Below are 21,143 nucleotides of genomic sequence, written 5' to 3'. Positions count from 1 at the left end.
AATGGGACTGCCCCAGAGTTATTAAGACTCAAATCCTAAAGACCAGGTTTATCTGGAAGACACCTGTGAGAAGCAATCATTCCTTAAGGTATTTAAATACAAGCAACAAATACACTTACAATAAGTAATATCTAAGTATCAACCCAGGAATTAAACCAAGGACTATGCCAACAAAAATAAAAATGAAAAGACATTTAAAAAAGACACAGTCTTCCAGCTTACCAAAGGCAAATTCTGGGGAAAACAAAATGGAAAAGTCTGATAATCAACCACCTACAATCTGAACTAATAGCACAGAAACTGAAAAAACATATGAATGAGGCTCTAGAAATATTCAAAACAGAAATAATTTCCCAGATAAAAGCTATGATTAGAGACTCTAGAAAAGAAACAGACAAAAAAAAAAAATATATATATATATATAAAATATAGAAAAAAACATGACGGGACATGAATGTTCAGCATAGGAAAGAAATGGAAACCATTAAACAGGTTCAAACTGATATCCAGAAGATCAAAATCTCTATTAAAAGTATTCATAGCAGAGTAACCCAATTTGAAGACAGAATATCAGATATAGAAGATAGGAATGGCGGTCAGTGACCATAAAAAAGAGAGATCTCTTAAAAATAGTGAGGGACCATGAAAAATCAATCCAGCAGCTCCTAGATGATGCAAAGAATAATAATATAAAGTTACTAGTCCATGAAGAATCAGGAGAAAGCACAAGTGACAAAAAAAAGTGTTCATAGAATTAATAATAGAAAATTTCCCAAACAGAGCAAAAGAACTTGACATATAGATAGGTGAGGCATACAGGATTCCAACTAGTTATGATAAAATAAAATCTACACCTAAACATATAATAATCAAGATCCCGGAAATCCAACAGAACTACAAAATACTATGAGCAGTTAGAGAAAAGAAACATAGAAAGGAAAACCCATCAGAATCACAACAGACTTTTCAACACAAACCCTCAAGTTAAGGAAAGCCTGAAGTGAGGTATTTCAAGTCCTGAAAGAAAACAACCTCCAGCCTAGACTGATGTAGCCTCTAAAACTCTCTTTTAAAATGGAGGGAGAAGTAAGATATTTTCATGACAAAGAACACCCGAGAAACTTTATGAATACCAAACCAGCACTCCAAACAACTTTTTAAAAATTTTAGAAAAAAACAATGAAGGTCACAACTCCATGAGGCCCAATAGATCAAATCCAATCAGCAAGAATTTAAAGGGAGAGGGACAAAAATAAAAAAGAACCAACAAAAGGAAAACAACATGACATTGCTAAGTCAACATATATTAGTTATAACCATCAATGTCAATGGCCTCAATTCACCAATCAAAAGAAACAGAGCGGCAGAATGGATTAAGAAACAAAATCCAACAATATGTTGTTATATAAAAACACACCTATTGAAAAAAAAAAACTCATAGACTGAAAGTACAAGGATGAAAAACAGTTCTCCATGTGTGAGAAACCTAGAAAAAAGCAGGGGTAGAGATCTTATTTGTAGACAAAGTAAATTTCAAACCAAAACTAAGAGAGACAAAGAAGGTCACTACATCCTTGTAAAGGGAACAATCCAACAGGAAGAGATGACAGTCATAAATATATATGCACCAAACACTTAATGCCCCAAACTATACAAATAAAAAGGGACATGGAACACCAACTAAGCACTAATACAATTGTAGTGGGGGACCTCAATACCCCCAATTGTCACAAGTAGACAGATCATCAAGACTAAAAATCAACAATGAAATACAACTGTACTAAGCTTTTAAATAAATGGACTTAATAGATGTCTACAGTGTTACACCTCAGAAAATCAGAATATACATTCTTTTGGCTGCACAGAAGTCATTGTCCAAAATAGACCACATGCTAGCTCATAGAACATGTTTAAGTAAATGCAAAGGAATTGAAGCTATCCCATGTATATTACCAGATCATACTGCAATTAAACTGGAGAACAACTGCATAAGAAACTGTAAGAACTTCACAAACACATGGAAATTGAATAACACTCAACTGAATAACCAATGGGTCACAGCAGAAATTAAAGAAGAAATTAGACAGTTTTTACAATTTAATGTCAATGGGGTACAACATAAAGGGATCTATGGGATACAGTGAAAGCAGTTTTACATGGGAAATTCATAGCATTGAATGCTTACACTAGGAAAATAGAGTGAGATCAAATAAACAACCTAATGGTGACTCTTAAAAGTTCCTAGAAAAAGAAGAGCAAGAGAAACCCAAAGCTCATACAAGGGAGGAAATTATGAAAGTCAGAGCAGAAATCAATGAAATGGAGATTAAGGGAATAATACAAAAAAAATCAATGAATTGAAGAGTTGGTTTTTCAAAAGAATAGATAAAATGGATAAACCCTTAGCCAACCTTATCAAAAAAAGGAAAAGAAAAGGCTCAAATTCATGCAATTAGGAATGAAAGTGGTGAAGTCACAAGATTCAGTAGAAATCCAGAGGATCATCAATACTTACTTTGAGAACCTATACTCTAATAAAATGGAGAACACAGAAGAAATGGACAGATTTCTAGATACAAATGAATTACCAAAGTTGAATGACATTATAAAAATTCTAAACACCCCAATTAAACTTAGTGAAATTGAAAATGTAATTAAAAATTTACCAACAAAGTAAAGCACAGGTCCTGATGGCTTCACTGCTGAATTCTACAAGACATTTAGAGAAGAACTACTGCCATGACATTTTAAACTTTTCAGTGAAATTGAAAGGGAAGCAATACTTTCAGATTCGGTCCTGGAAGCCATTCCTGGAAGCAACTGTTACTTTGATTATAAAACCAGGGAAATACCCAACCAAAAAACTGAACTACAAGCCAATCTCCCTAACGATCATGGGTACAAAAATTCTCAATAAGATACTGGCAAACAGAATACAGAAGATCATCAAGAATATCATACACACTGACCAAGTCAAATTTATCCCAGGGATGCAAGTATGGTTCAATATATGTAAATCAATATGTATGTGTGTGTGTGTGTGTGTGTGTGTGTGTGTATGTATATATATATATACATACACACACATACATATACACACACACACACACACACACACATATATGAGACTATATTAATAGAGTCAAGGACAAAAACCATATGACACATCTCAATAGATGGAGTAAAATCATTTGACAAATTTCAATACCCATTTATGATAAAAACACTGCAAATAATTGGAGTAGATGGTTTTCATCTCAACTTGATAAAGGCTATCTATGAAAAACCAACAGCCAACATCATACTAAATGGTCAAAAACTGAAAACCTTCACACTAAAATCAGGAATAAGACAAGGATATCGACTATCACCACTCCTGTTCAATATAGTTTTGGAAACATCAGCCACAGCAATTAGACAAGAGAAAAATATAAAAGCAATAAAAATAGGAAAGGAAGAAGGTAAACTGTCATTATTGCTGACGATATAATACTCTACATAGAAGACCCAAAAAACTCCGCCAAAATACTTCTAGACTTGACAGATTCAGTAGAGTAGCTGGTTACAAGGTCAACATTAAAAAATCAATAGCAGCCTTGTACACAAATAACAGACTCACTGACAGTGAAATTTGGGAATCAATCCCTTTCACAATAGCATCCACAAAAATGAAATATCTAGGAATCAATCTAACAAAGGAAGCAAAAGATCTCTACATTGAGAACTACAACACTCTGAAAAAAGAGATTGAAGAGGATATAAGAAAATGGAAAGTCATTCCTAGTTACTGGGTAGAAAGAATCAATATAGTGAAAATGGCCATACTTCCAAAACTGCTATGCAGATTCAGTGCAATCCTTATTGAAATACCAACAGTATATTTCACAGATCTAGAGAAAAAATGTAAAAATAATTTGGAATCAGAAGAGACGTTAAACAGCAAAAGCAATTCTAGGCAACAGAGACATGGCAGGGGTATCACAATCCCCAATTTGAAACCGTACTACAAAGTCACTGTGATAAAAACAGCATGATCCCCTAAAAGAAACAGACCCAAGGATCAGTGAAACTGATTAGAAGATGTAGAAAGAACGCCTGATATACTCACCTACCTTATCTCTGACAAAGGAAACAAACACCTTCACTGGAGGAAAGATAGCCTCTTTAAAAAATGGTGTTGGAAAAACTGGATTTCAAGTGGCCAAAGATTATCTTACACCATGTACTGAAGTAAAATCTAAGTGGATTAAAGATGTAAATATTAAAACAGAAACACTAAACCTGCAGGAAGATAAGTTAAGTAGAACCCTTGAAGATATTGGCATAGGAGAAGACTTTATGAACAAATCCTCAGTAGCATGGGAACAAGCACAAAGAATCAAAAATTGGGATCTCATATTTTTAAAAATTTTCTGCACTGCCAGAGAAATCACAAGCAGAGCTATGACATAACTCACAATATGAGAAAAAGTTTTTACCCACTGTTCCTCTCAAAAAAATTAGACCCCCCCCAAATTATAAAGACAACTCAAAAATGAGCATCCGAAATGATCAGACCTTTCTCAGATAAACAAGTAAAAGCATTGAAAAAATGTTCAATGTCACTGGTCATTTGAGATGCGGATGAAAACAACACTGAGATTTCACCTCACCCCAGAAAGAATGACTGCTATCAAGAAATAAACCAATAACAAATGTTGCCGGGGTTGTGGGGAGATAGGAACCCTTTGTCATTGTTGGTAGGAATGCACACTGGTTCAGCCACTGCAGAAATCAATATGGAGATACCTCAAACAACTAGGATTAGATACCTCAAACAACTAGGATTAGAAGTCCCTCTTGACCCAGCTATCCCTCTGCTGGGTATCTTCCCAAAAGAATTAAAAGAATCATACCAAAGCGATATATGCTCACCCATGTTTATAGCAGCACAGTTTGTATTAGCTAACACTTGGAATCACCCCAACTGCCCATCAACTGGAGGATGAATAAAGATGTGTTTTTTAAAAAATAAAATGGAATCCTACTCAGCCACAAAGAAGAAGAAACTAGGGATATTTACAGCTAAGCAGATGCACACTGAGGTCATACTCAAGTGAAATTAGTAAGTCACACGTGTAAACACTAAATAGTTTCTGCAGTGTGAAAAACTAAAAGTGTAAATAATGATCAAAATGTATAGTTGATACTGTGTAACAGGAAGAAAAGATCTAAAAGAATAGAGGAAGTGGGAGGGGTAGGGGAAAAGTAAAAAGGAAAAACTTGGAAACAATGTCTTTGTAAACAGGGAAGGGTAGAGGGGGTGAAGGGAGGGCTGGGTAATGGAGAAAAATAAGAACAAAGATAAGTCATGTAAAGGTACAAGATCCCAAATGATGAATGTAACTGTATCACAGTATCATATACAAAAATGTACCAATAAATTTAAGAAAGATAAATAAATAAAATAAAATCTATAGCTATTATTTGGGAAACAATGGAAACATTCCCTCTAACAAAAGGAACAAAACAAGGATGCTTGCTATTTTTACTCTTCAGCACATTACTGAAATCCAAACCAATCCTATAAAGACAAAAATATAAGCAAACAGGGTACATAACAATAGGTGCACACACATATGAGGTCACACTGTAATCTGCAGGTCATTGCTTATGTTACATGGAAAACAATATAATCAAGAAACTAGTGGAACTAATGGTAAGAATAATATACAATATATAATAAAATACAAACATTTAGAAAACACATATAAAGGCAGGAATAAATTATGAGATGTACATGATATTAATTTAAAGGGACGGCTTAACATTTCAAAGTTTTTTAAATCTGCCCAAAAAAGCTATGAACTCAGTGCTATTTCAATTAAAATTTCAGCAAGATTTCTAGAGATCTAAAAACTACTAATTACAAGGACAAAAATTCAAGAATGGCTAGATGAACTCAGAATTAGGGAGAAGGTACTTTACAGAAAGCAGCAAATATTTCAGATCCTTCTAACACGAGGTTTGGCACGGGCTCAGACAAGCAAAAAGCTAATGAGAATCTGAAGCACAAGAAAACTGGTGTGCACATGCAGTACTCGGTAAATAAGAGCAAATCATTAGGTTACATGTATATTGTTCTCTAAGGATAATGATAAAATTGAATGACCATTTAGAAAGGCAAGTTCCAGGCACTACAGAACCCAAAAGCAAAGAGAGGAAAAGCAGAAGAAAATGTAGAAGAATGTGTTTGTGACCTTGGACTAAGAAATGATTTCTTAAATATATAAGCTTTCAGATACACAAAACATAAGGTCAATATGGACACATTTGACTAAGTTAAAATTAAGAAATTTGCCTCAATAAAAGATACCATAGAAAAAGTTAACAGGTGATACAGAGATTTATTGTATAGAATCATCAATTGAACTTTATCTACCATTAAGGAAAAACAGTACCAACTAAAATGTAATGTTTCCTTGCCATGTAGAATTTTTCAGTTTGTATTTCATAAAAAGGCTTATTGGGTATTCTCCGATACAGAATTTTGTCATACTACTTTTATATTTATGAAAATAAAAACATAAGCAACATGAATCAGTAAAGAAATCCATAAAACCTCTTTAACCAGTTCTGTCCTTCTTTGCTAAGCCCTGAGTTTAAAATACTCCCCTCTATACTATAATTTTACTGTCCTCATTCTCAAATTCACTGTCTGCATACAATGGCAACCACATCACCAATGCTACTTGTGCTTTTGCCTAACTGATTTTCAACAAGACAATTCTATAGGAAAAAAAAATTCTCCTTCCAACAAATGATGCTAGGATAACTGTACTTCTATGTGTAAAAGAACGTAGATAAAAAAGCCACTCCACACCATATATAAAAGTTAACTCAAAATGAATTACAGATCTAAATGCAAGGGCAAAACCTATATACTCTTAAAATGAAACAAAAGAGTAATTTTATAACCATGGAATAAGTATAAACATTTTTAGTTATGACACAAAAGCACAAGCAACAGAAAGAAAAATAAACTGGACTTTATATTAAATTTAAAAACATCTGTGCTTCAGGGCTGGGGATTTAGCTCAGTGTTTCTCGTGCCTGCCTCACAAGCACAAGGGCCTGAGTTCGATCCCCAGTACCAAAAAAAAAAAAAAAAAAAAAAAACACATCTGTGCTTCAAAGAACACTAACAAATAAGCAAAATAAAACCACACAGAATGGAGGAAATATATGCACATCACGCATTTGATAAAGAATTGGAACCCTCTAGGAAAGAAAGTACTCTATGTTGTTTGTTTGTTTGGTACCGGGGATTGACCTCAGAACCTTATGCTTGTGAGGCAAGTGGCAAAACCATTGAGCTAAATCCCTGGCCCTGAAAGAACTCTAATAAGACAACTCAATTAAAAAATGAGCAAGTGATTTAAGTAGGCCTTTCTTGAAAAATACAGAAATGGCCAAAAATCATATGAAAAACTCTCAACATCATTAGTCATCAGAGAAATGCAAATTAAATCCAAAACGAAATACCTCTTTGATTTACCACAATGTCTATCATAAAAAAGACAGACAATACAGTAAGTGTTACTGAGAATGTAGAGAATCTAGAATCCTCCTACACTGCTGGTGGGAATGTAAAATGATAAAGCCAATTTGGAATACAGTTTGATGGTTACTCAAAATGCTAAACATTGTTATCATACAACCCAAGTATGTATGTATATGTATGTATGTATGTGTGTATACATATGTATGTATGTATGTGCACATATGTATGTGTGTATGTATGTGTGTGTGTGTGTGTGTGTGTGTGTATATATATATATATATATATATATATCTCTCTCCAAGATAAATTAAAACATAACCATATAAAAATGTGTATACAAATGTTCAAAGCATATCATTCATTTATGTATTTTTATATGCATGTATTTTAGTTTTCATATATACTCTTAGGGAGAAATATCCCAAATGTGTATCAACTGATGAATATATAAATAAAAGTGAAACATCCATACAATGGAACATTAGTCACACAAATGAAGTGCTGATACATGCTATGACATGGATGAACCTTGAAAACATGCTAAGTTCAACATAAAAGGTTACATATTGTGATCCCTTATACAGGAAATATTCAGAATAGGCAAATCAATACAGAAAGTAGTTCTGTGGTTGACAGGGCTTGAGGGACAGGGAGGGAGGAAGTAGAGTGACTGTGATTTCTATTGCAAGAGATAAAAATGTCCTCGAATTAGTAATGAGAACTGCATACTCCTGAACACACTAAAAATCCAGGTTAATTGTATACTTTAAAAATAATAAATTTTATGGTATGTGGATGTCTCAAAGCTGCTACTTAGAAAAAAATCAATTCAAGATAAGTAATATTAATATGAATAAAAGTAAAATAAATAATATGAATAAAAGTTCAAGTAAATTAAAGTCAGTACTTTGTCAACCTAGTATTGAATTCAAATAGGTATTGCATAACTCAAAGTAACAATAACTCAGTGCTTCATCAACTTAGCACTGAATGCAAATAGCTATTGCATAAAGTAACAACTTACCAATATTAACAAATCATCCTTCAGATAATTTTCATAAACAATTTACATAGTAGTCTTGAACACAATAAAAATATTCATACTGAAAAAAATTGATACTAAAGACCAGCAGATACTGAGGTATTTAAAAGATTAATAAAAATAGATAATCAGTATAGTGTAAAAGGGTAAAATGAACAATTTTAAGATGTGTAAAATTCACTGTCCACAGATCCTTCCCAGGAATTTATCTACAATCTACTAATACAAGAGAGAAAACAAAGATGGCAAACAACCAATGCCAGAGAACACAGAAGGATCTCCTGAGTTAAAGATCATGGGAAATTACAGGGCCACCTGTATAGTAGCTGCACTCAGCAGCCAATTAGGGTTGGAACAGCATGACAGAGGGCTCTAGGAAGAAAATTGAACCCAATAGATAAAGGGTTTCAACAGTCTCAATAGAGATCTATACTCCCAGAAGAAGATAAGGATGAACCAGACACTAGTACATAGAACCAAGTAAGTGAGCAAAGGGAAGATTAACTCCAGGGCAAACAGAAGTGTACAAAAAAAAGCAATGGCCTAAATAATATATGACATTATAGCAGTTGTAAAAATGTAAATAATAAAGCTCTGTTCCAACTCTGCACAAAGGCCCCACAAAGGATACTACAGGCCTGGAAGAGCAAGTCTGCATATATTTTTATATAGGCAGTCTTTCTGTTCATGATGAATGGATATAATGATAACTGGAAACTAAAGGAAAATCATCAGATAACAAACAATTTAAGCAACTTCCTTTGAAAACCAGAGGGAATACTACAAAAAAAGCACAAGAAATAGGGAGTAATTCCTCCTAAAAGAGAGTAGACATCTGGATTAAGGTAGAGTGGTAGATGTAGTTTTTTGAAAAAAATCTGAAATACAATATGCCTAATTAATTAAAAGAACCTATCAGTAAAATTTAACACAGTAACTGATGAGAAAAGTCATAGATGATAAGTATCTCATAAAATTTGATACTCTGATTGAAACAAAAATTTGCCTAGCAAACTAGGAAAAGAATAACTATAATATGACAGAGTATCTTTCAACATCAAGTACAGGACAAGATGGCTATTGACACTACTCTTACTCAATACTGAATGGAAAGTGTCTTAGCTAGTACATTAAGAAAGAAAAAGGTGCCTCTCATGACAGAAAACTCTCTGGTACTCAAAGATGATATCTATTAAAATATATGCAATGTCAGATTTCTGGGTGTGGCACTGTAGTTATGTAAGACATTACCACTGCAGGAAACTGGGTAAAAGGCATTTAGGTATTATAGTTTAGATCTCAGATATTTTCCAAAGACCCTTATGCTGAAGGTTTGGTGGCCAGCCCATGGTACTACAGGAAAGTGGTGAAGCATTAGGAGGTGGAGCCTTACGGGAGGAAGTTAGGTCACTGGGGTGTGCCACTGAAGGGACATTGGATCTGGCCTCTCTCTCTTTTTGCTTCCTAGCTGCCACAAGGTGAGCATCCTCAATCACCCCATGCTCTCCATGATGATGTGCCTGGCCACAGGTCCAAAGGCAACAGGGCCAAGATATCATGGACCAAAACCTCTGAAACTGGAAGCCAAATTAAGTCTGTCCTCTTTTTAAATTGTTCATCTCAGGTATTCTGTTACAGTGATAGGAAGCCAATTAACACAAGGGTCTTTGTGCATTTTTTCTTATAACTACATAGGAATCTGCAAATATTTCAAAAGAAAAGTCAGAAGAAAGATAAGCCAAGTCTTTATGATGAAAATTATACATTTATATTGCAGGAAATAAAAACCCAATTATATAAATGACAAACCACATACAATGATGGCAAGATTTACAATCAGTAAGGTACTAATTCTCTGTAAGTTAATGCATAAATTCAACAAATACTTAGTAAAAACTCAAATGTTCTGTTTGGGTCAAATCTGATCAGCTAAACCTAAACTAGTAAAGAATAAAGAGCAAGAAAGCCTAGCCAACTCTGAAGAACAGGAATTCTAAGGGCTCATGCCAATCAGTTTGTTATAAAGCTGTGGCATTTATGAGCAAGGCTCTGGCATGTGAAGAGACAAGAATTCCAAAAGAATTCAGGTGTGATGGCACACGCCTGTAATCCCAGCACTCAGAAGGTTGAGGCAGGAGGATCACTTTGAGTTCAGGACCAGCCTGGGCTACATAGTGCGTTCCAGGTCAGTCTCAACTACAAAGTGAAAGCCTGTCTCAAAAAACCAAAAAAGAATTCCAAAAGAATAGATATATCAGAAGAGATCCTTAATAAAGGTACCTGGTACAAAATGGAAGTGAAATTTCCAATAAGAACAGAATACTCAACTAATAACACAGGGACAACTATCATAAAGAAACAGTCAAATTAGACCTTAGGGTAGGGTAAACAGAACTTCTTAATTCCTCAAAAGACCAAGGTATAAAAGACTGATAAATGTTTTCACTTTTATTTTTTCCTGGTACCAGAGATCAAACTCAGGACCTTGCAGTTGCCAGGTAGGTCCAGTATCACTAAGCTATATCCCTGAAACAAGATTGGTAAATTTTAATTGAAACACGTACCTTTTATAAGATTAAAGAGATTCACAGAAGTGAATACTCTTAAATTAGAAGTAGAATATAATCAGGAAAATATCTTGGAATACAATTTAAACAGAATACCAAATATTTACATATTAGCAAATATGTAGATGGCAACAGGCTTTTGCAGTAAAATTCTAACAATATGCAAAGGAGAGACATCCACTACTTTCAAGACAGAACTTATCCTTTATGCCAACCAAGAGTACCCAGAATTTATAAAATGTTTTCTTTTAAAAAATATATTAGAAATATAGATAGCAAAACATTAATGCTTATTAAGTGGGTGGTGAGTATACAAGTGTCTGCTGTTTTCCACATATTTAAAATATTTCTTGATTTAAAGAAACACATATACTAAAGCAAAGATAAGAAGTAAAAACAGTTCATAATTGGAAGCTAGGAGGGGGAAGAAATACATACTCTAAAGCAATGGTAATATAAGAACTAGAAATAGATCTGAATTAGAAGCTAGGAGGGAGGGACCATAACTGAAGTTACATAACTCATATTCTGGAGGTCAACAGGTATTGTGTATAGCTGAAGACGAAAGAATAGTAATGTTTCCAGGCCATTAATATTTCAGTTGTGAAGGCAATTCAGAGTAGATCTAAAACCACAAAAAACCATGTCCTCACATTAGTTTGGGAGGGAAAATAAATTTTAATGCTCAAACCCACGACTCTCATCACAATTAGCTCAGAAGTTTCTTCTCCTGTCTCTGGCACTGGTTGTTCCTTAAATTGGTTTTGCCCCTTGTATTGGTGGACTACAGAAAGACTCCTAAGAATGCCTAGACCATCTCTAAAAAAAAAAAATTTCTTTCTTTCTTTTTTTTTTGGTACTGGGGATTGAACTCGGGTCCCTGTGCTTGTGAGGCAGGTGCAGGAACCACTGAGCTAAATCCCTGGCCCCCCACTAAAAATTTCTGTTTAAATACTCCCAGAAATTTCAGGGAGTAACTGCTTCACTTAAAAAAAGAACAATGGTTTGATCCCCGGTAACAAAAAAGAGGAACACTGATGGGAACAGTGGCACACTCTATAATCCCAGCTACTTGGGAAGGTGAAGCAGGGGATCACAAATCTGAGGCCAAATTGGGCAACTTAGTGAGATTCTGTTTCAAAATATAAAATGAAAAAGCCTGTGGATATAGTTCAAGTGGTAGGACTTGATGCTTTCCTAGCACATGACAGGCCCTGGAACTGGGGGGGAAAAATACAGCTACAGGAAGCCAAACACAAGTCCTTCAGGTAGCAAAATCCATTTACCCTGAAACGATGTTGTAGTTGAGAGCAGGATGATCTTTGGAGATAGGAGGAACCAGAGGTTCTGGCTGCCACTCTTCAATCAATTCCTCCTTTTCCTACAGGACAAAAGGAGTTAAATAAATATAGCATAGTGCTCAAGACTTTACCCTGATACCAGCCATATGTAAGCTAAGTGCTGGAATGGAAATTCATAATGAATACACTGCCAAAACCCCCTATCTAGCTTTTGTAGTTGGAAAAAATAGAATCCTTCTCTAGTTTTGTGCACTTACTACCTTCATCTCTTTCCTAAAAAACTGAAGGCATTTTTCTATTCAGGGTTTTGCATGTAACTTCACAATCTATTCCCTCCCACCCCTAACTGGGGACTGAACTCAGGACCTTGCATTTGCGAGGCAGGCTTGGCTCCGAGCTAAATTCTTGGCCTGTAACTCAACAATTTAAGAAACTTCTATTGCTATGCTCAGGATTTATTTTTCCTCTTCTCATATATAACACATTCCTTGAGATGGGGAGTACCTCGGAGTTTTCCAACTCAAATCTTCTTTGTGAAGACCATCTGAGCAACTAATACAACCTTCACTTGGACAATAAAAATGCAGTAACTGCTCATGTGTCTCTCAAGTCATCTGTCAGGCTGCTGTTTACATTCAGCAAAGAATACAGATAAAAAAATCAGCATTCCTTTGAATACTGAGTTTCTCCATATTTTGTCTACCTTTTATTTGATTCTACTTGATTTCCTTACATGACAGAAAACATTTTAACATATTGAGTCACCACTACTTTTTTGGAAAGATGAAAGTTATAATCATCCATCTAATAAAAGAGATTAAAATTCTTACCTTGATTGTAAGATCAGATCGTTCTTGTAATTTGTAAGTTTTAGAGAAAAGAAGTCTGATTATCCACAGTATTAGAATTCCTTCTAAAATAAGATGGTAAGCAGGAGCCTAAGAGCAAAAAACAAAAATAAAGCAAGATCCCAAGTTCAATCTCCTGTACCAAAAAAATAAAAAATTAAAAAATAATACATAAACACTTTAAAGCCTATACATACAATTTAGCAAACTTGTACATACTGCTTCTCATAACCTTTAACCTATTACTTCTTATAACTTACCTTTGAAAATCCCTTAATGTCTATTCATTCCTTTTCCCATTGTTAACAATAGATATGAGAAACTTCTATTACTTTAGTTTTTAAAACTTCTTTAGGAATAAAAATGCAGTTGAAAAAAATAAAATATAGCACAGAATCCCAGTATTTAACACAATATAAACTATTAGATCCTTCAGGTAATTTAAATACTTACAGGTAGGAAATGAGGGCAATAAAATATTTCATAGCTCAACAATCCTATCACTTCTATCTACTCCTGGGTAAGCTAAGAGGGTTAGGTGAAAACCAGTTTCCACACAATGTACATTTTCTGTATTCCCAATAAATCTCCTTAAATCCTTCCTGGAATATGGCAGAGGGGGAAATTAGCTTTAAATGCTTAAAGGAATAACAGTTCTCTTTTCTACCAGTAACCTAAAAGCATATTGTGTTTTCCATACCAACATGCACAAAAATATTTTCATGAAATTCACTATCACAGATCTTTGTTCAAGTTTACGTTTTTAGGATAAAAGGTAGGCTGACTTATGTGGAAAATTCCAGATATTAACTAAACCTCCAGTCATTTGGTAGTGGGTTGCTCTACTCCAGTGGGCTGTTACTCGAAAAATCATTTTAAAAAGGCAGTTAAAAACTTAAATTATGTTCAAGTATCAGACAAAAAGTGATGATGATTTACCATAGTTTAAAAACAAAATAACCAAGCCAGAATATGGAGACTGGTTAACTGCCAACAAATATGCGTGTAAATTTTCAAGTCAAAGTACAACTAACCTTAAAAGTACATACACATGCTACCTCTCCTGCCTAGGGTTCTTTTTTTTGTGGGGGGAAAGAATACCAGCTTCCTCAAATTTTACAAAGTACACAGAAACTGGAAACACATCAGAAGTCTCTCCTCAAGATGATTTTTAAAATGTGATGATCTCAAATGTAATTCACTTGGGAGTAAGTATAATACTCTTAGTTTTCTTAATAATTGGACTTTAACAGTCCACCTTACAAAGAAATCACTCTGAGAAAAGGTGAGGAACTACTTGAGTAAATTAATAAAAATCACAAAATGCCACTTCCTGTAGACCTCAGGAACTTTCTCAATTTTTCTTGTTGGTCACTTTCAGGGTATAAGTTACACTGTTACTTCAAAAAGGGGCAAACATGTAACTGAAAATTAATGCATTTCTGGAAAAAATTACTTCTTATGGCTTTTATCTTAATCGCTATAACTAACCTAACGTTGAATATGAGGACAGAAGAGAGCCAAGCCTGCTACCTCCAATGAATTCTGCAATACTGTTTCCAAAAAGTTAACAAAAGAAACGTGAAATTTACTTTAAATGAATGTAAGCTCTATAAGCACAGGGGCTCTAGCTTGTCCGCTGAACTATTCTTAACGTCTAGATCTGTAGGATACCAGACTGCAGCCACCAATCACAAGTGGCTATTTAAATTTGCATTTAAGTTTAATTAGAAATTCAGCTAGCCTTTCAAAGAAACAAGCAAAAACTAAACTGTCTCTTAAAAATGTATTAAAGTAGTTGGATCTTTGCAAGATAGAAAATGGGATGTATGTAGGGAAATGACAAACTATTTCAGATTTGTAAACCTGAATCGTGCGGCTTTTCTAACCTACCCTCTCCCAACCCCCACAAAAAAAGGCTCAAGTTTATCAGAATCTTTTCTCAGATATCCAGGGACTTGATTCCCCTAAAACACCTCCAGACTGAGACTTTCAAGTTCTCCAACCAGCGCCCCCTGCCAAGAGCCGGGACGGGACCTGCTCTGATGAGCTCCTCCCAACACTCTAGACTCGGTGGCCGGAACCGGGAACTCCGGGGAGCTCAAGACAACCAGGACTGCAGTCCGTCAGGCCGTGACTCAGTCAGTGTCGCTGAGTTCTCCGACCACAGATTCACACGAGCCATTCTCCCCTCCCCAGGGCCGGCGTGGCAGGCGAAGCCCACCTCGTAAAGCGCCTGAACCATCTCCACCAGTACCCACTGCTCCGCCAGGGGGGGGGCGCGGTCAAGGTAAGAAAAATAGTGCGCGGCGCAGCTCAGTGACGTAAGAAGCCGCGGAGTCAGGGGTGGCCGAACACTGGCACCGCCTTCTCACGCTTGCGCAATTGAAGCCGGAGGCTGGCGGGAAAGGGAAGGCTACTGCTGTGCTGCGTGAAGCGTTGGCGAGCTCCGGAAGCAGCACGACCTGCTAAGCAGTGGTGAGAGTTCTGATTAATGTCCCTGAAGTTGGCAGTCATATGGCTACATACAGAAGATAGTGACAACATACGTGTTCCTTGCTTTGAAATTACAAGTCCTGAAATACACTTTCATTTAAAAAAAAAAAGTGCAAAACATTTAACGCTTGTACAACAGCCCACACCATGGCGTGGTGTGGAATTTGTGAGAATGTTAAAGTGGATATGCGTTCTTGATCGCATCGAGGTTCTTAAATGTGTCAAACCCCTCCCCTCCTCCCAAGCAGAAGTGAAAAACTTCCCAGGCAATGCAGTTACACATACTGCAAGGCTCAAAGGATAACCGGAAGCCAAGGTCTGGTTGCAAATAAGCAGCCTTCCCCAACCAGCAACTTCTGCAGGTCCAGACACCCTGAAGACCACTAGACTTCCTCTGCCCCAGAACATAAGACTTCCTCCATTCCAGGGAAAAATTTTCCTCTCCTCCTGGGACCACCCCTTCCTTACTCAAACTCCTCTCTAAAGTTGCCCCTTACCCAAGCCCCCAGAGTCAATGGCTTTGTCGCCCTTGACTGGCGACAGGCTGGAAATAAAACCTAACTTGTTGCTTCATTTTTGCCTGCTCTGGTGGGCTGAGTCGTGCCTCAGTTTACCCTTCAAAAATGTAAGTCGGATCACAGGACGTGGATGTATAATCTACTTCCTGGTTATTTTGTTCAGGGAAACCCCATCCCCCATCTTGTATTTTTAAGGGTGGGAAACTTTTTTGGAATGATTTACAATTTTATTTCTTGTTCCATTTAATTTAAACATTTCCCTACTGGTAAACGTTCATGATATTTCCAGTTTCTCTCCTCTTAAAAACAATGCTGCCATAAATATTCACATTGCACGTGCTTTCATCTTTCTGTGCATTGTAAGTTCATAAAAGTGGAATTTTATTTAAAAAGTTAACTTTTTTTGATGCCGTCATATTCTCCCTAAAATTTTTCAATCTATTTATTTATTTATTTATTTATTTTCTTTTTATTGAGTTTATTGGTGCATTTTAGGTATACAGTACAGTTACATTCATTATTGGGAACTTGTACCTTTACATGACAGGTCTTGGTTCTCATTTTTTCCCCTTGTCCCTGCCCTTCACCCACGACCAATTTAAAATGGCTGAAAATGTATTCATACTCTAACCCATGTTATATATTACTATTTCTTTTAAAAAATTGGAGGGGGGCATAAATTAAGGAAACCTAAGTGATTACCTCACTGGGCTTTATTTTCCATGTATCTTATTATTCATGAGATTACATATCAAATCATATTTCTATCCATTTTTATTGGCTATTTTGATTTCCTAAGGATTCGCAGGAACTCATTCTGAATGTCTTATATTTTCTTATTTCATTTGTAAAATTTATTTTGGCTCAGTTTATTTGTAGCTGTTCCTGTTGTCTTATATGATACATTTAAAATTTTATGTAGTGTGTTGGTCCGTTCCTTTTTTCCTGTTGTTTGCTGTAAGCTCCTTTACTCTCGAAATTGGGTTTTATATGATGAGAAATATAGGCCCTAGTTATTTTTCAGAAGGAGTAACAGATTTTCACAGTGCCATTTATTTCTATACCCCTTACTTTCCTCATACTCTGAAGTGGCACTAGGAGTGTGACTCTTCTGCTCAGACTTGGTGCTTTGCAGTCCACAATGCCAGTGCTGTGCTCACTTCCCTGATTTTAACTCCTGTACCTGTACACATGGCCTCCCCCAAGTGTATTCATTCTAACATGCCTCACCTACATTTCCCAAAAGCCTACCTTCAGGCTGATAAATCCAAGATCCCTGTTCTCATAAGGAGTTGGAAGTATCTGAAAATCTCTTCCTGGTTACTATTTAATAGTTTGGATTGCTCAGATACAAATATTACAGCTCCTGTGTTATATCTGCACTTATGTTTTTCCAAATAGGCTACATTTTGAAGTTCCTGCTATTAGGATATAGACATGTCTTTTGGAAGGCTACCTTTCAACCTACCATGGTTTCCCAAGTTCATGTTCTTCTTACATGCAAAATATATTCATCCAATTCCGACATCTCTGAAGTTCTCAAAAATCATCTAAATGTTAGTTAAAAATATCTAAAATCTTGTAATCTGAATCAGATCTAGTCGAGTCTCTGGGTATGAATCCTACCTGCCAAAATTTCCATCTACTAACCCTTATAAAGTGAAAAATTATCTGCATCTAAACTATAATGATGGAGCATGTATATAATATTTCCTTTCCAAGAGAGAGAAAATGGAAAAAAATAGGATGTTATCAGTCCCAACAAGTAGCACAACCGTCACAGTATCTGGCAGACATGTGAGCTACTCCTACAATCTGTTCACATCTATAAGTGTTGACAATGTAAGGTCCCTTTGTATCTGTGACAGTTCTCAACTAGAATGTTTGAAAGTCAGAAACCTACTGCGCTGATGTCTCCTGGAAATACCCTCACACATACACACTGAGATTTGTTTACCAGCTATCTGGACTTCCATTTGCCAGTCAAGGTGACACATGAAATTAACCATCCCCAGGAATTAGGATTTGGACATGTATTTTTGGAGTCTACCATGCAATCCACTACAACTTCCTTTCCTTTCTGATCCTGCCTCCCCACTTTCCTTGTAGATTTTCCTGAGAATGCTTGCTTGTTAAATCTCTTTCACAGAAATCCATGTTTCATGGCCTTCTGTTGGGGGAATAAACCTAACAGGGTTTTTACCTCGGATCCATTAATCTATTTGTAACTATATTGATATAATGCTGCTTTAAAATTATTTTTATTGAGATATTTGTAGATTCATATGCAGTTGTGAGACAGAATGCAGACATATCTTCGCACTTACTATCAGTATTGTCAAACCCACTCTTCCCCAGTGCTAACATCTTGCTAAACTATAAACAATGTCAAAGTCAAGATATTGACATTGACATGGTCAAGATACAGATTCACTGCTCAGAACTGTTACTTTTCATAGCTTTACCTACTTTCCTTCCTCTCCCACTTCCCAGTTCCAGATCCCTAACACCCACTGATCTGTCTTTCATTTCTATAATTCTGTTTCTGGGATATTATATAAGTGGAATCATACAATAAGAAACCCTTTGGTATTGACTTAAATAATTCTCTGGAGAGTCACTCTAGCTTTGCATGTATCAATATTTTGTTCCTTTTTATTGGTGAGTAGTATCCTACAATATGAATGTACGTGGTTTGTTTAGCATTTGCATGTTGAAGGACATTTGGGTAGTTTCCAGTTTCATGCCATTATGCATAGGGCTGCTATAACCATCTATGTTCATATTTTTATGTGACTATCAGTTCTCAGTTCTCTGGACTACTTGCCAAGGAGTGCTACTGGTGGATCTTCAGCATTTTGACTGTTTTCCAGACTGGCTATATCATTTTGCATTCTCACTTCCAACAAGAATGATCTAGTTTCTCTCTGTCATCACCAGAAAATATCACAACTTTTCACTTTGGCTATTCTGGTTGGCTTATAATTATAGTTCATTTTGGTTTTAATTTGGATTTTATGATTAGTTAACAATACCAAAGCCTTTCCATATCTTATTTATCATCAAATAATGATGACAAAGATCTATACATCCTCTTTGATGAAATGTCATTCATGTCATTTGCCCATTTTCCAACTGGATTATTTGTGTTTTACTGTTCAGTTTATAGAATGCCTTGTATAGTCTAGATTCTAGTCCTTTCTGAGACATGTTATCATGAGCTGCATATTTGTGTCCTCTAAAATTCTGGAGTTGAAAATTTAAACACCAATATGATTGTGCTATGATTTTTATGTCCCCCCCAAACTAATTTTTAAATCTACAGTGGACCCTTGACTGCAAACTTGGTTGGTTCTTGAGGGCAGGTTGTAACTCAAGTTGGTTGTAAGTTAAGACAGATAAGATCTGAATGTTTACCTGGGTATACACTATAGATAAGTGGCAGATGCATCTTCCATTAACCTAATTAACCCAAGTTGTTTGTATGTCAGACTGGTCATAATTTCAGGGTCCACTATAAATACCATTGTAACAATATATAGAGATGGGGCCTGTTAGGGAATTGATCATGTTAAACTGTTTTGTGATGCTGCCATCACAGGCTACATTTTCCTGGTGCTTGTTGGCTCTTAAAATGACCTCATGCTCATATCTTTAGTTTCCCTCCCACCAAGGCCACAGCGAGACAGAAAAGTTAAAACCTGTTTCTGCAGGACTGAACCCATAAAAGGCAACCTGGCCTGTGATAGGTTAAAAGTAGTCCACTCCTCATACATAAACAATAGACCCACCCAAACCTAATAAAATGAGCTTCCTTTCTTTGTTCTTCTCTTCTTCTTTTTCTTCCTCTTCTTTCTCTCTCTGCTCTCTCTCTGTACTTCCACTCCTTGAATAAAATCTCCAGTCGGACCTCTCGGTGTGTGTGGCCTAGTTGTTGAGTGTCGCTGTTCCCTTTCATTGGTGTCAGAAGTGGGATCCAGGATTGCCAGGCCCTCAGGTTAGAATACCTGGGGACCCGAAATCAAGATACTCCAACTCAGCCCCCACCCGATGTCCATGACCACCTTTGTTGGTGTCGTTCTTGCAGCCAACACTGATCCACCTATCTTCAATGTCTACACCAGATAGTGGGTAAGTTCCCTGATTCTGAGACGTCTTTTGGGTGGTGGGAGATCCCAGAGTCCTAGACCATCCACGAGGACCACATCCAGGACAAGGCCGGGGCCCAGGCCTCTGTCCCATGCTTTTGCAAACCACTGGGTTTGCCGAGTTGGGTTCAAGACTTAGCTCCATGCTTTATCAAACCACTGGGTTCACTGAGTTAAGCCTGAGACTCAGCTCCACATAAACTCCTACCTTGTGTGAGGGATGCCTTCACAGGAGACCAAGTTCCACTTTTTCAGACACTTGTCTGAAAAGGGAGGTCTCATCAGAACTCTCAGAGACATCTGGACTTCTGATAACCTCCTCCACTGTCATGGGCTCTGGCTCTTCCATGCCCATAGACTCTCCTTTGGGATGCTTACTCAGGAATTTGGAGGGCCTTGACCTAAAACCCAAGTGGCTAATTTATTTATCCACTCAAATTAGGCCCCGATATCAATTAGACAATCAAAATGTCTGGCTGCCTAACAGCTTCCTTGAACCGGGTCTAATTCGAGACCTATATAACTTTTGTGAGCATCAAGGAAAGTGGTCAGAGATTCCATATGTCCAGGGCTTTTTTTATCTTATCAACCAGCCCTCTCTTTGTTCCACTGTCTGGGGACTGTCTCTTCTATCGCCTCCTCCCACGCTTCTGCTAGCCTGCGGTCCCTCAGCTGCCAAC

General features: G+C 36.4%; 1 protein-coding gene across 1 annotated transcript in view; it reads right to left on the bottom strand.

Annotated features, from left to right (window-relative positions):
- Sptlc1 (serine palmitoyltransferase long chain base subunit 1) overlaps positions 1-15,615 on the bottom strand; it is a gene marked incomplete at its 5' end in the record, with an annotated part of 71,757 nt that extends 56,142 nt beyond the window's left edge. The window contains 3 exons of the mRNA XM_010607650.3: positions 12,439-12,533; positions 13,284-13,391; positions 15,526-15,615. Of these exons, the coding sequence (XP_010605952.3) occupies positions 12,439-12,533; positions 13,284-13,391; positions 15,526-15,615 (293 nt within the window). The remainder of the gene's footprint in view (positions 1-12,438; positions 12,534-13,283; positions 13,392-15,525) is intronic.
- Between the last annotated feature and the right edge of the window lie 5,528 nt (positions 15,616-21,143).

This window comes from Fukomys damarensis, unplaced genomic scaffold, assembly GCF_012274545.1.
Source record: "Fukomys damarensis isolate Sample0158 unplaced genomic scaffold, DMR_v1.0_HiC HiC_scaffold_27, whole genome shotgun sequence".
Lineage (NCBI taxonomy): Eukaryota > Metazoa > Chordata > Mammalia > Rodentia > Bathyergidae > Fukomys > Fukomys damarensis.
Note: the sequence above shows the minus strand (reverse complement) of the source record. Positions and strands in the feature narration are given on the sequence as shown.